This window comes from Arachis ipaensis, chromosome B5, assembly GCF_059453495.1.
Source record: "Arachis ipaensis isolate K30076 ecotype BB chromosome B5, ASM5945349v1, whole genome shotgun sequence".
Taxonomy (NCBI): domain Eukaryota; kingdom Viridiplantae; phylum Streptophyta; class Magnoliopsida; order Fabales; family Fabaceae; genus Arachis; species Arachis ipaensis.
This window is the reverse complement of record NC_142440.1, coordinates 146,215,749-146,228,766: the sequence shown is the minus strand read 5'-3', so window position 1 is coordinate 146,228,766 and position 13,018 is coordinate 146,215,749. Positions and strand designations below refer to the sequence as shown.

At 36.1% G+C, this 13,018-nt stretch overlaps 4 protein-coding genes across 4 annotated transcripts; 3 read left to right on the top strand and 1 right to left on the bottom strand.

Annotated features, from left to right (window-relative positions):
- The first annotated feature begins 2,069 nt into the window (after window positions 1-2,069).
- On the top strand, window positions 2,070-2,954 carry LOC107641237 (uncharacterized). The gene has a single exon (XM_016344736.2). It carries the CDS (start codon window positions 2,070-2,072, stop codon window positions 2,952-2,954), a length of 885 nt encoding a protein of 294 aa, XP_016200222.2.
- A 35-nt stretch (window positions 2,955-2,989) lies between these two features.
- LOC107641236 (uncharacterized) lies at window positions 2,990-3,637 on the top strand. The gene has a single exon (XM_016344735.1). It carries the CDS (start codon window positions 2,990-2,992, stop codon window positions 3,635-3,637), a length of 648 nt encoding a protein of 215 aa, XP_016200221.1.
- A 4,602-nt stretch (window positions 3,638-8,239) lies between these two features.
- LOC107641235 (uncharacterized) lies at window positions 8,240-9,758 on the top strand. Its single transcript, XM_016344734.1, has 4 exons — window positions 8,240-8,342; window positions 8,525-8,952; window positions 9,081-9,320; window positions 9,690-9,758. The coding sequence occupies exons 1-4, from the start codon at window positions 8,240-8,242 to the stop codon at window positions 9,756-9,758; spliced, it is 840 nt and encodes a 279-aa protein (XP_016200220.1).
- A 2,181-nt stretch (window positions 9,759-11,939) lies between these two features.
- On the bottom strand, window positions 11,940-12,491 carry LOC148566121 (uncharacterized). Its single transcript, XM_088487387.1, has 2 exons — window positions 12,276-12,491; window positions 11,940-12,200 (listed from the first exon to the last, which is right to left on the bottom strand). Exons 1-2 carry the CDS (start codon window positions 12,489-12,491, stop codon window positions 11,940-11,942), a joined length of 477 nt encoding a protein of 158 aa, XP_088343513.1.
- Window positions 12,492-13,018: the final 527 nt, after the last annotated feature.

Below are 13,018 nucleotides of genomic sequence, written 5' to 3'. Positions count from 1 at the left end.
AAAAAATATTCAGACTTTGTTTATTCATGTGAGTATATAATTATTTAATTTTTTTTCAGGTAACAAAAAATTAGAACATTTTATGATGAAAAAGCAAAGTAAAATTGATGCAATTTTTAAGAGAAAAGTTACTGATGATGTTAGAGTTCAAACAAGTCAACCCTCTAATCTTGTTTCACAAGAAGTTCAAGTAAGTGAACTCTCTAATCTTACTCAAAATACACATCAACAAAAAGCCAAAGTTCCAAGATTAGAAAGAGATGTTGATATCTCTTTACTAGAAAGGGATTCAGGAAAGCGACGTCCAATTTGGCAGTATAATGTCAATGAACGTGATAAGATTTGTAGAGCATATAATAGCTGGGCCATACCAACCAACAAATATTAGCTATCCAGCTTCTGGTAATAACAATCACCGTCGATATTTTCAATCTTCTTGGTTTAAGAAATTTCCAAGTTGGTTAGTGATAAACCACTATTTTATGATTTATCTTGTGCTAATTTGAGTGGTTTTTATCAGCTTTTTACCCACTTATTCATATGATCTGCATGTTTTACATTTTCCTTTCTGATCTTGTGCTATAATTGAAAACATGTTTTCTGGGCCTTTAAATTGCTAATTTTAAATCATCTCTTATTACCATTCGATGCCGTGATATGTGTGTTAAGTGTTTTCAGAGATTACAGGGCAGGAATGGCTCAGAGGATGGAAAGGAAGCATGCAAAAGTGGAAGGAATATAAGAAGTTGAAGGAACTGCAAAGTTGTCAGCTTGACCCTCTCGCACTAAAACAGTCGTAACTTGAGCTACAGAGGTCCAAACGACGCGGTTCTAGTTGCTTTGGAAAGCTAACGTCCGGGGCTTCGATTTGATATATAATATGCTATAGTTGCCCTGACGTTAGACAACGCGAACGCGTGCTCCACGCGGACGCGTCGCAGTGACGAAAATCAGCGTGGCAGATTTCTTCTCCAGCGATTTTTGGGCTGTTTTCAACCCAGTTTGCAGCCCAGAAAACACAGATTAGAGGCTATAAAGTGGGGAAATCCATTCATTCATAATGATAAGCTCATAATTCATAATTTTAGGTTTAGATGTAGTTTCTAGAGAGAGAGGTTCTCTCCTCTCTCTCTTAGGATTAGGATTAGGATTTATATTAGGATTAGGATTTTATCTTCTGCAATCACAGGTTCAATGTTCCTTTTATTTATTTTATCAATTTAGTTTATGAACTCTTTATGTTTGGATTGATTTTCTTTTATTAATGCAATCGAGGTATTTCAGATTTATGATTCTTATTTAGCTTTTTATATTCTTGGCTTTAATTGATTAACTGGAGGCTCTTGAGTTATCAAACTTATCGTGATTGTTAATTGTTATTTTTGCTAATTGAATTGAATTCCACTAACTCTAGTCTTTCCTTAGGAGTTGGTTAGGACTTGGGGATCTAACTAATTAGTCCACTTGACTTTCCCTTGCTTTCGTAAAGGTTAACTAAGTGGGATTAAACTCAATTCTCATAAGGATAACTAGGATAGGACTTCCGAATTTTCATACCTTGCCAAGAGTTTTATTATATATTAATTTATTAATTCCTGCAATTTATTTTCCTTGTTCAAACCTTTCAAAACCCAAAAACACTATTTTCCATAACTAATAATAAGAACACCTCCCTGCAATTCCTTGAGAAGACGACCCGAGGTTTGAATACTTCGGTTTATAAATTTTATTGGGTTTGCTACTTGTGACAACCAAAACGTTTGTAAGAAAGGATGATTGCTTGGTTTAGAAACTATACTTGCAACGGAAATTTATTCTGAATTCTAAACTGTCAATCATTCGTTCTTCAGTTAGAATATTCACCAGAAAAAAATGCTGCTTTTTGTTTGCCTTGCTACTTGTTTGGTAAACATTATGGTGCTCGCAATGATGGAAAAAATGCATTTCCAGAGTTAGGATTTAGTAATTGGAAGAAAGTAAACAATGGAGTGAATTATGCATTTGTATGTCACGAGGGTTCTATTCCTAATTCTCCCCATAATTTATGTATGAAATCTTGTGATGATTTAATGGCTCAATCTAAGCATATAGACAAAGTTCTTGATAGGCATAGTGATGAAACTATTGCAAATAACCGCTTAAGGTTGAAGACATCTATTGATGCTATTCGATGGCTTACATTTCAAGCATGTGCATTTAGAGGCGATGATGAAAGTCCTGGATCTTTGAATAGGAGAAATTTTATTGAGTTAATTAAGCTTTTGGCTTCCTGTAATCAGAATGTTAATAATGTTGTTCTTGAAAATGCTCCTGGAAATGCTCAATATATATCTCCCGGTGTTCAAAAAGATATATTACATATCTTTGCTAGAAAAGTGCGTGCAACAATTCGAGAAGAAATTGGTGATTCTAAATTTTGTATAATTATTGATGAAGCAAGAGATGAGTCAAAGCGAGGACAAATGTCTGTGATTTTGAGATTTGTAGACAAGCACGGTTGTGTTCAAGAAAGATTTTTTGATCTTATACATGTTTCTGATACGTGTTCTTTGACATTGAAAACAGAAATTTCATCAGTTCTTTCTCGTCATAATCTTGATGTTCAAAATCTTAGGGGACAAGGGTATGATGGAGCTAGTAATATGCGTGGTGAATGGAATGGATTGCAAGCTCTATTTTTGAAAGATTGCCCTTTTGCTTATTACATTCACTGTCTTGCTCATCGATTACAATTAGCACTTGTTTCTGCAGCCAAAGAAGTTTGCTATGTTCATCAATTCTTTTCAAAACTTACACTAATTGTGAATGTTGTGACTGATTCTCCTAAACGTCATGATCAGTTAAGGGTTGCTCAAGCAAATAATGTTGCAAACTTAATTGCCGATGATCAACTTGTGACAGGTAGTGGACTTAATCAAATTGGTACTTTGCAAAGAGCTGGAGATACTAGATAGGGTCTCATTTGAATTCTATACGTAGCTTGCTATGCATGTTTGATGCTACTTGTGAAGTTCTTAAAAAAAGCACTGAAAAAAGTAATTTCTCCACTCGTGGTGATGCTAGTGCTGCTTATGATGCTATCACATCCTTTGAATTTGTCTTTGTTTTGCATTTGATGAGAAATATTTTGGAAGTTAGTCATGATCTTTGTCAAGCTTTGCAACGAAAAAATCAAGACATATTGAATGCTTTAACTCTGGTTTCTACTACCAAGACTTTAATCCAACGAATGAGAGAATCAAGTTGGGAGGCTTTCATAAAAGAAGTTATATTGTTTTGTGAGAAACATGAAGTTGAAGTTCCTGATATGAATGCATTGCATATTCCTAGAAGAGGCCGAACTCGCAAAATTGTTGACCAAATTTCAGTGGAGCATCATTACCGTGTTAATTTATTTCTGGCTGTAATTGATACACAGTTGCAAGAGCTTAATGGAAGATTCAATGATAATATGGTGGAATTGCTTACTTTAAGTTCAACTTTAGATCCCAGAGATAATTATAAGTTCTTCAGTGTCAACAAAGTATGTGAATTAGTAGAACGATTTTATCCAGGTGACTTCAGTGACCAAGAGAAATTTCACATTAGAATGCAAGCTCAACATTATGAATTTGATATTCCTAATCATGTGAGTTAACTAACTTGTGCACAATTTCGGAGTTATGTCAAGGATTAACGAAGACAGAAAAGTCTTTAACATATCTTTTGATTGATCGTTTGATTCGCTTGGTATTAACTCTCCCTGTTTCAACTGCTACAACTGAGAGATCTTTTTCAGCTATGAATATTGTGAAGAATAGACTCAGAAATAAAATGGAAGATGAATTTCTTGCTAATTGTCTTTTGATTTACATTGAGAAGAAGATTGCTGAAAGATTTGACACCGATTCTTTATCGATGAATTTTATGATATGAAAAATCGACGTGTACCACTTCGTTAGTAAAAGTATGCATATTTTGTTTGTACTTTAAATATATATTCTCTATCGGTATATTTTTGTAATGCATCTTACATTATAATTTATTTGCATATTTCTTTAATATTATATATGTTATTGGCCCCACGATAACAGGATCCGTCCCGCTCTTATATAAATATATATATATATATATATATATATATAAAAGTTTTATAAGGATTGCTTAGAGATTAAAAAAACTACAGCAGCAGTATGAACTGATCTTGAAGAAAACAAAATCATTCCACTATCAGAATCTTGGAGAACGAGAAACCAATGGATCTTTAGACTATAAGACTGAATATTACTCAAAGACTAACAATTAACAATTGAAAATACATGTTTATCACAATTTCAAACACAAGAGCCTACTTATATATACATGAGATCAACATAACTCTGCAGAAGCTACCAGAGTTAGTTAGGGACTTCTAATTACTTCTTGATACTTTCTTGATCTACACACTTGTCGTCAGCTTTAATACCCTCTCCCTCAAGTTCAAGTTGGATTTTGGAACATTCCTGAGCTTGAGTTTAAGTCTCGCAAATGTTGTTGATGATAAAGGCTTTGTCAAAATATCAACAATTTGTTCAACTCCATAAATAATGTGCACCACTTGCAAGCTCTTGTTTTGAACTTTTACTCTAACAAATTAAATGTCTAGCCGAACATGTTTTGTTTTATCATGAAATACTATATTTTCGATTAATAGAACAGTACTCAAGTTATCAAAGAATATAGTTGGAGAAGTGGACAACTTTATATTATGTAAGAGGTTCTACACCCAAGTGATTTTTGCTTCACACGCTGCAAGGCTAAGAAATTCTACTTCGGTGGAAGACTATGAAATGGTAGTTTGCTAACTACAAGACCATGAAGTTAAATTAGTACCAAGATAAACACAGTAATCTGAAACTGACCTCCTATCCTCCAAGTTCCCAGTCCAATCCGAATTGTAAAGCTTAAATCTGGTCTTATAATAGTGACATATTAAAGGGTACCAACCACAGAACTAAAGAAGTGTCAGATTTTGCAAATTATTCTATAATTTTACTAAATTTTTAATTAAGTTTTTATACTTTTTTTTTCTTTTCAATTGGGTCCTTATACCATATTAGATTTTGTAATTAAATTTTTGTCGTGATAAAAATATTTGAATTAACAGAATATTCTGTTAAACAAAATGAATATACCTAACACTACTTGAATGAATATTATATTTTATTTAACAGAATATTCAGTTGATTCTAATATTTTTGTGACGGCAAAAACTTAATTATAAAATTTGATATGGTATAGAGATTTAATTGAAAAAAAAAAATATATAGAGCTAATTAAAAGAATCACTCTCTTGGGAATTGTTTTAATCCATAGAGAGATTTATTTAACTTGCATACATGAGTTTCAGCCTCTTGAGTAAAGCCAACAGGTTGATACATATAAATTGTTTCATTTAAATCTCCATTCAATAATGTACTATTGAAATCAAATCGCCTAATATCCCAATTGTTAGATAAAGTTATACTAAGAATGATTCTAATAGTTATAGATCCAATTGCAGGAGAGAAAACATGTTCAAATAAAATCAACGCCTTCAGATCCATGAAAGCCTTGTGCCACCAATCTGGCATTATATTTTTTAACCTTAACATTGTGAGGTCTTTTAATGGTAAAGATCTATTTACATACAACAATTTTAGCATTTTCAGGTTTTGGCACAAGATTCTATGTCTTAGTTCTAGTTAAAGCATTAAATTCCTCAAGCATGGCTTCTTTCCAGCAATGAGGAATTGTTAATGCAGTAGTAGCAGATTTAGGAGGAAGCTCAGTTTGTTGTTCATGACTAACACTAGTAGTGAGAGCTTTTGGTTTTAGATGACCAATTATAGACCAATTTTGGTTTTAGATGATGACAAGAATATTGAAGAATCTGGAGTCACATGATGTGAAACTCCAGTATTACGATACCAACTTGAAAGCCACAGAAGATAGGATAGCCATGAATGTAGTTGGGTGGTGAAATGATGGTGTAGGAGGTGGAGGTGTGGTTGTAGAGTTGATGTTTAGTGTAGAAGTATAGGTGTTGACAGATTTTGCATACTGAGAAGTTTGTAAAACTTGTGTAGGATGGAGGAGGAATCGATGGATTAAATTGATTGAAGCAGTGACAAGCAGTGTGGCAAAAACGGCCAAGTGAATGAAGAAAAAACTGCCTCCATGATTAAATCTTCTTGAGAGTTCCTCCTCTATCCCTTCTTCCAGAGAATCCTCTACCAGGATTTGGTAATGCAGGGAAGGAGCTTTGTGTAAAGTTAGCTTGGATCATAAAGGAATCTGTCTTTCAAAACTTTTCTAACATATCCTCAAAAATCATAATTTGTGTTTCAACCTCACAAAGACTAAACAATTCACGTTTTGAATTCACCATGTGTATGAGCATTTGGTAATCCTCATTCAAACTTTCAAAGAGTCCATTAACATGTTCTTCAACTGTAAGGGGTGATTCCAAAGCTGCTAAAGAATCTGCTATGTCTTTTATCTTAAAATTGTAGCCAGATGTCGATAAACCTTGTTCTTGATAGTCTTGATTTGTGTTGAGTTGCTTGACATGGTATTTGGTAGATTGAGCAAAGTAATCTTCAATTTAGTCCCAAATTTCATGGCTGAAAGAGATTTCAACCATTTTGCTTTTGAATTCTGCATTCATAGAAGCCAAGAAATAGGATTGCAGATTGTAGTTATCTTGTAACTACTATTTATATCAATAAGATTCAACACCATTTTGTTGATCCTTAGGGCTTGCAAATCTTGGAGGAGCTCGATCTTTCTATATATGATCCCCCAAGTCTTGACCTCGAATAACTGCAATTTCTTATTGTTGTCACGTTAATTTTGTGATTGCTTTCACCAAGCTTGTCACTGATAGGGTTGAAAGGACGAGAATTGAAGAACTGAGGTAAGAAAGAAAAGTTGTTGGGGCTACTTACAACATTATGATAAGCTGAAGAATTGCCAGAATCTGAATCTATAGAATGCTCAGGAGTAGTGTTGCATGATGAATCATCCATGACTATGATAACCGTGAGGCTCTAGATACCACATATAGAAGTTCTATAAGGATTGCTTAGAGATGAAGAAAACTGCAGCAACAATATGAACTGATCTTGAAGAAACTGAATCATTCCACTATCAAAATCTTGGAGAATAAGAAACCAATGGATCTTAACAGTATAAAACTGAATATTACTCAATTACTGACAATTAATAATTGAATACAAGTCTACCACAATTTCAAACACAAGAGCCTACTTATATATACAATATGAAGAGACCAACATAATTCTGTAGGAGCTACCAGAGTTGGTTAAGGACTTCTAACTACTTCTTGATACTTTCTTGATATGCACACGTGATACATTCTTAAAGGAGTGGAAGAATGTGAGAGGCTGGAATTGGGAGGCAAAATGGTGGCGGTGAAGGTGATGTGACCAGAAACGAAACGATGAAAAATGGGCAAGCTGATGCAGGAGGAGGTTTAGAGTCACTACAATATTTTTTGTCTAAGACAATCCTTATTTGGGACAACACTTGGAAAAAATTGCCTTAAATAGGCAAAAATAACATTCACTAGGAGTTTCATTTGAACATGGTAAGGAACAATATATTAATTTGTGGTTTCGGATAGGATTGTTGATTCAACTTGCTATTTGGTCACAGGTGAGTATGGTTGGACAACAAACATGGAGAGGGTTATGCAGGATCAAGCCTTGAGAGATAACGGCATGACTGACTACATGTATGTCTAGCTAATAATGACATTATGGAAGAACTGAGGAAGAGAACAGAAGCTGATGAACCGGAGAAAAGAACAAAGACAGAAGAAAAAACATGTATTCTTTTAGTTGAAGTTCATGAGAAAGCATATATTTTTTTTGTTAGTTATGTGTAATTTGATTTGAATTGACACTGTAAGTGTATATTTAAAATTTATTTAGTTAAATTTAAAATAATTTTTTAATTTAATATATATGCAATATATTAGTTTATCTTCTTTTATTTATTAAATTTAGTTTAAATAACTAAATTTTATTAGAATGCTCTATATATCTTTTTAAAAAGAAAATCTTAAATAAATATTGTTTTAAATATCTAAAAAAGTAATATAGAAAAATTTAGAAAAAAGGACAAATAGGTCCCTGACTTTTTGCCCCGTGGACATTTTTGTCCCTAAGCATTTGAAAATACTTTTAAATCCCCGAGCTTAGCAAATATTGGACGGATGAGTCCCTCCGTGGAATTGCCTCCGCCGGACCCGTCGGAGAAGTCTGATCTAGCTCCCGTGAGGATGACGTGGGACACCTGGTTGACAGCTGGACTGCTGAGTGGAAAGCTCCATTCGAAAATTGGACAATGAAGTCTCTGTACCACTAAACTACGTCGTTTTGCCATCCTACCCTTACAAAGTCCGTTACAATACCCATTACACCCATATCTCCCTTTCTGAATTACAATTAACCCTAAGGAATACCAACGATCATCATACTCTGTTTCTCCCTCCAAAAAGATCACTACCCAGGCCAAGACGTTCGCCGTGTGGAGTGGCTGTCGAAGCGGCGTCCATTCATTGCTGAGGGTAGGGAGCTTAGGTGGATTAAGAATGACAAAGAGAGAGTGAGGATGGGATGCATGGATGATGAGTGTCCGTGGCTGGTTCATTTATCATACAACAAGTCTCTGCAATACTACCTGGTTAAGACTTACAAAAATGACCATACATGTGCAAGGGACATGGGAAGTAATGCGGCTTGTCAACATTGGATTAGCTTAAAGGTTGAGAAGAGAATGAATACACAGCCTCATATGAGGACAAATGAGGCTATTGACTTTCTCAGAGAAGAATTCTCACTCACTGCACATCCAAAAATGGTTTACAGAGCAGTTAGAAAGGCAAGAGAGAGAATCATGGGTAATGAGAGGGAGCAATATAGTAATGTTAGAGATTATTTGTTTGAGATATTAAGAAGCAATCCAGGGTCTAGGACAGAGTTGTCTGTCACTCCTATACCTCAATCCCCCCTGTTTTTGAAAAGCTTTACATATGTTTAGAAGCATGCAAACAGGGGTTCAAAAGTGGGTGTAGGCCATTGATACATCTTGATGGCTATTTTCTGAAGACTTATTATGGTGGACAACTCCTCATAGCAGTGGCCCAGGATGCCAATAACCAATTTTACGTGGTTGCCTATGGAGTAGCTAAGTCTGAAACTAAGGAATCCTGGAAGTGGTTCTTGACTCTACTCGAAGAGGATTTGGGGGATGTGCAGACTCATGGTTGGAACTTTATGTCCGACCAACAAAAGGTAAACTTCATAATTACTTAGTGTTAATGAATACTATGTTATTTCTTAATACATCTATCCACCTGCTGCTTTAGTTAGTATGAATGAGTGCTTTAGTTAGTATGAATGTGTGCTTTAGTTAGTATGAATCAGTGCTGTTTTAGTTGATAAGAATTAGTGTTGTTTTAGTTAATATGAATGCACTACTGCTGTGTTACTATGACTATACTACTGCTATGTTACTATGTTACTATGAATGCACTATTGCTGTGTTACTTTGAATGCACAACTGCTGTTTAAGGTTAATATGTTGTTGAATACTAGTTTGGTTAACAAAGATGGTATGATGATTGAATGGTTACTTGATTTATTTGTTAAACTGATATGCAGGGACTGCTACCTGCTTTGAAGGCAGTTATGCCAAATGCCCATCACCAGAACTGTGTGATGCACATTTGAAAAAATTTTATCAACCGGTTTAAGGATCTCTATATTCGGGAGGTGGTTTGGGACTGTGCTAAATGCACCACCATACCAGAATTTAAGGAGCAAATGGAAAAACTCAAGCGAATCAACCAGGGTGCATGGGAATATCTATCGAAATTTGAGCCAGCAACTTGGGTGAAGGCCTACTTCTCACATGGACCAAAAGTGGACAACCTCACAAATAACATGTGTGAGGTATTCAACTCGAAGATTGTAAACTACAGAAGCAAGCCTATTCTCACAATGTGTGAAGAAATTAGGTGCTATCTGATGCAGAGGATGGTCAAGCATAAGCAGTTGCTACAAAAATGTTTCTGGGAAGCTCGCACCTGTTCAGCAGAAGAGGCTAGATCGTCTTATTAGGCCCAGCAACAAGTGGGTTGCAGAGTGGACAGGTGACGAAGAACGAAAGAGATTCGAAGTGAGTCGTAAGACAACAAAGGTGGATGTGGATCTCATCAAGCAAACCTGCTCATGCAACAAATGGCAGCTGACTGGTTAGTTTTAATAGCATTGTTAAATCTGTTCTGATTTACTTGGTTTTAATAGCATTGTTAATAGCATTGGTTTACTTGCTCTGTTATAGGCATGCCCTGTATCCATGCAGTGGCAGCAATCAGGAAAAAACATGATCAACCTGAAGAATATGTGCACCCATGGTTATGCATGGAGTCAATCCATAAGACATATGCATATTCCATTCAGCCGGTGCCTAGTCAGGAATTTTGGACACGGAATGAGTATTCGAGACCAGATCCTCCCATCATAAAGAGACCAATTGGCAGACCAAAGGTACACAACAGACAAAAGGATCCGGCTGAACCTATGATGCAGCAAGGTGCCAAGCTTAAGAGATCCTTTAAGGTAACTTGTAGTAAATGTGGGTCAGAGGGACATAATTACAAGACATGCAAGGGTGCCCCATCTAACCCCAACTGGAAACTTAAGACCAAGAAGTCGAAGAAAGGTGGGACAAGTCAGTCATTAGTTGTCCTTCCACTATCACAGTCAGCACCACAAGATGATGTTAGTATTGTATTTATTCTTAGTAATATGCTATATTGGTGTATGTCTATTGTTAGTTAGATATTTCAGGATTCATATAGTAATGAGTAACAGTGGTCAACTTAAACTTACAGGATGTCCCTAACACCCAAAGTGCTGCATCTACCCAGGCTGCATCTAGCCAGGCTCCAGATGTAAGTATACTATATAATTGCGTTATCTTAACCCTTTAAACTGTATTTATCCTAAGTCTCATGAATACTGTCTTATGTATCACAACTAGGTTCCAACTACTGTGCTAGCAACACCAAACCCTGTAACACCAGCTCCCGTGACAGACCAACCCCAGCCAGGTCGTGTAACTAGACGTACACCATTTAGGCCTCCACTCCAAGTTTCATCCACAGCTCACGAAATATTTCAACCAAAAACTTCGAAGATCAGGCCCAAACAGAAGATATTTAGGCCGCCTGCCCCACTTTGCGCCACTTCACTCCCACCTCCAAGTCAGCTTGCACCGCCACAGCCTCAACCATCTCAAGTCAGGCCAGGACCGAGTACAGTAGCTTCCAAGGAGACAATGGCAGCAGCAAGCACAGCAACAACAAGACTGTTCAAATTCATTCCTAATCCACCATCTATCAATCCAAAGACATGAAGAAATATGACATTTGGGCAGCCCACTATGCCTTGTAATAGCATTTAGGAAAGTTGAATGTGACAACAATATTTTTTTTTTTTGGGAGAATTAGTGTCTTTTTGAAGAAGCTCTTAGGCTTTTATAAACTGTTGCAATCTTGTTAGGTGTTTGAAGCTTACTTTTGTGATGTTAAGCTTCATAATACTATACACTTGAGCAGATTTGTTCTCTTTGGACAGCTTTTAGAAAATGTGCCTGTTGCAAAGATGTTTACCAAACTTTCAATATATGTTATGTGGTTAAGTATACAACTTTTATGCCTACTTCACTCAATCATTCAAGGCTTCTTCACATATTGACAACATAATTTCAACACCCTATTGATATCATAGCTTTAACTGCATTTAGATAGATAATAGGATACAAATCTTCCCTAAAGATCATGTTTCAATACACAAAAAAAACCAGGATCAAGACATTTTCCAACTCTAATTTCTAAAATTCAATGCTCAGTGACTACATACATAAAATGCAGCCACAACAGCACATACAACAATAACAACACAACAAGTTAAGGGGTATTTTTTCTTCTCCAGCACAATAACCTTCTCCTCCAGAATAGCAATCCCATGATGAAATCCCTCATCCTCTTCAACAACTTCTGGCTCTTTCTCAACCAGAGGTCTTTTATCGAGGATGCAACTACTGTGACCAATTCTAGCAAGATGCTCATCCACCCAAAGAAAAAACTTGTAGTGCGGTTGGTTACCCTGTCAAATTTCCAAAAATAAGACACCATATAAAACCATTCCAACAGAACAAAATTCACAGGTTTCTTATCTTACCTTATAGAATGGGCAACCCAGGAAGACTCTCTTTGGGTTCCTAATCGTCCTCGACATATACATTATCGCATAAACTCCACAGAAGCATCTCTGGGCGACATCGTCCTTCAGGTCTCCGTCGTAAAGAACATAAGGGTCTGAGCTTGAAGCAGAATCTTCCTCTCTTACTCCCCTGTGGCTTCTTCTCGACGTTGTTGATGCTCCATTAGCAGCCATGGTTGATGAACGTTGAGCTCCTCACCACTGGCCTCGAGCAAGAAGGGCAATCAATTTAAGAATTAGGGTAGGATGGCAAAACAACATAGTTTAGTGGTGCAGGGACTTCATTGTCCAATTTTCGAATGGAGCTTTCCACTCAGCAGTCCAGCTGTCAACCAGGCGTTCCACGTCATCCTCACGGGAGTCAGATCAGACTTCTCCGACGGGTCCGGCGGAGGCAATTCCACGGAGGGACTCATCCGTCCAATATTTGCTAAGGTCGGGGATTTAAAAGTATTTTCAAATGCTCAAGGACGAAAATGTCCACGGAACAAAAGGTTAGAGACCTATTTGTCCTTTTCTCAAAAATTTAAATAAGTGCTATTTTAAGTATTAAAAAAAGACAATATTTTGCACATATTTTTATATTAGCTAAAGGACAACTCGTAAAAAGTGTTGCAATAAAGTAATTCACCAGGCGATGTTTTTGAAAATTCTAACACAATCTTTACTCAAAGCTGTTTTATATAAAAGAAAATACAAGG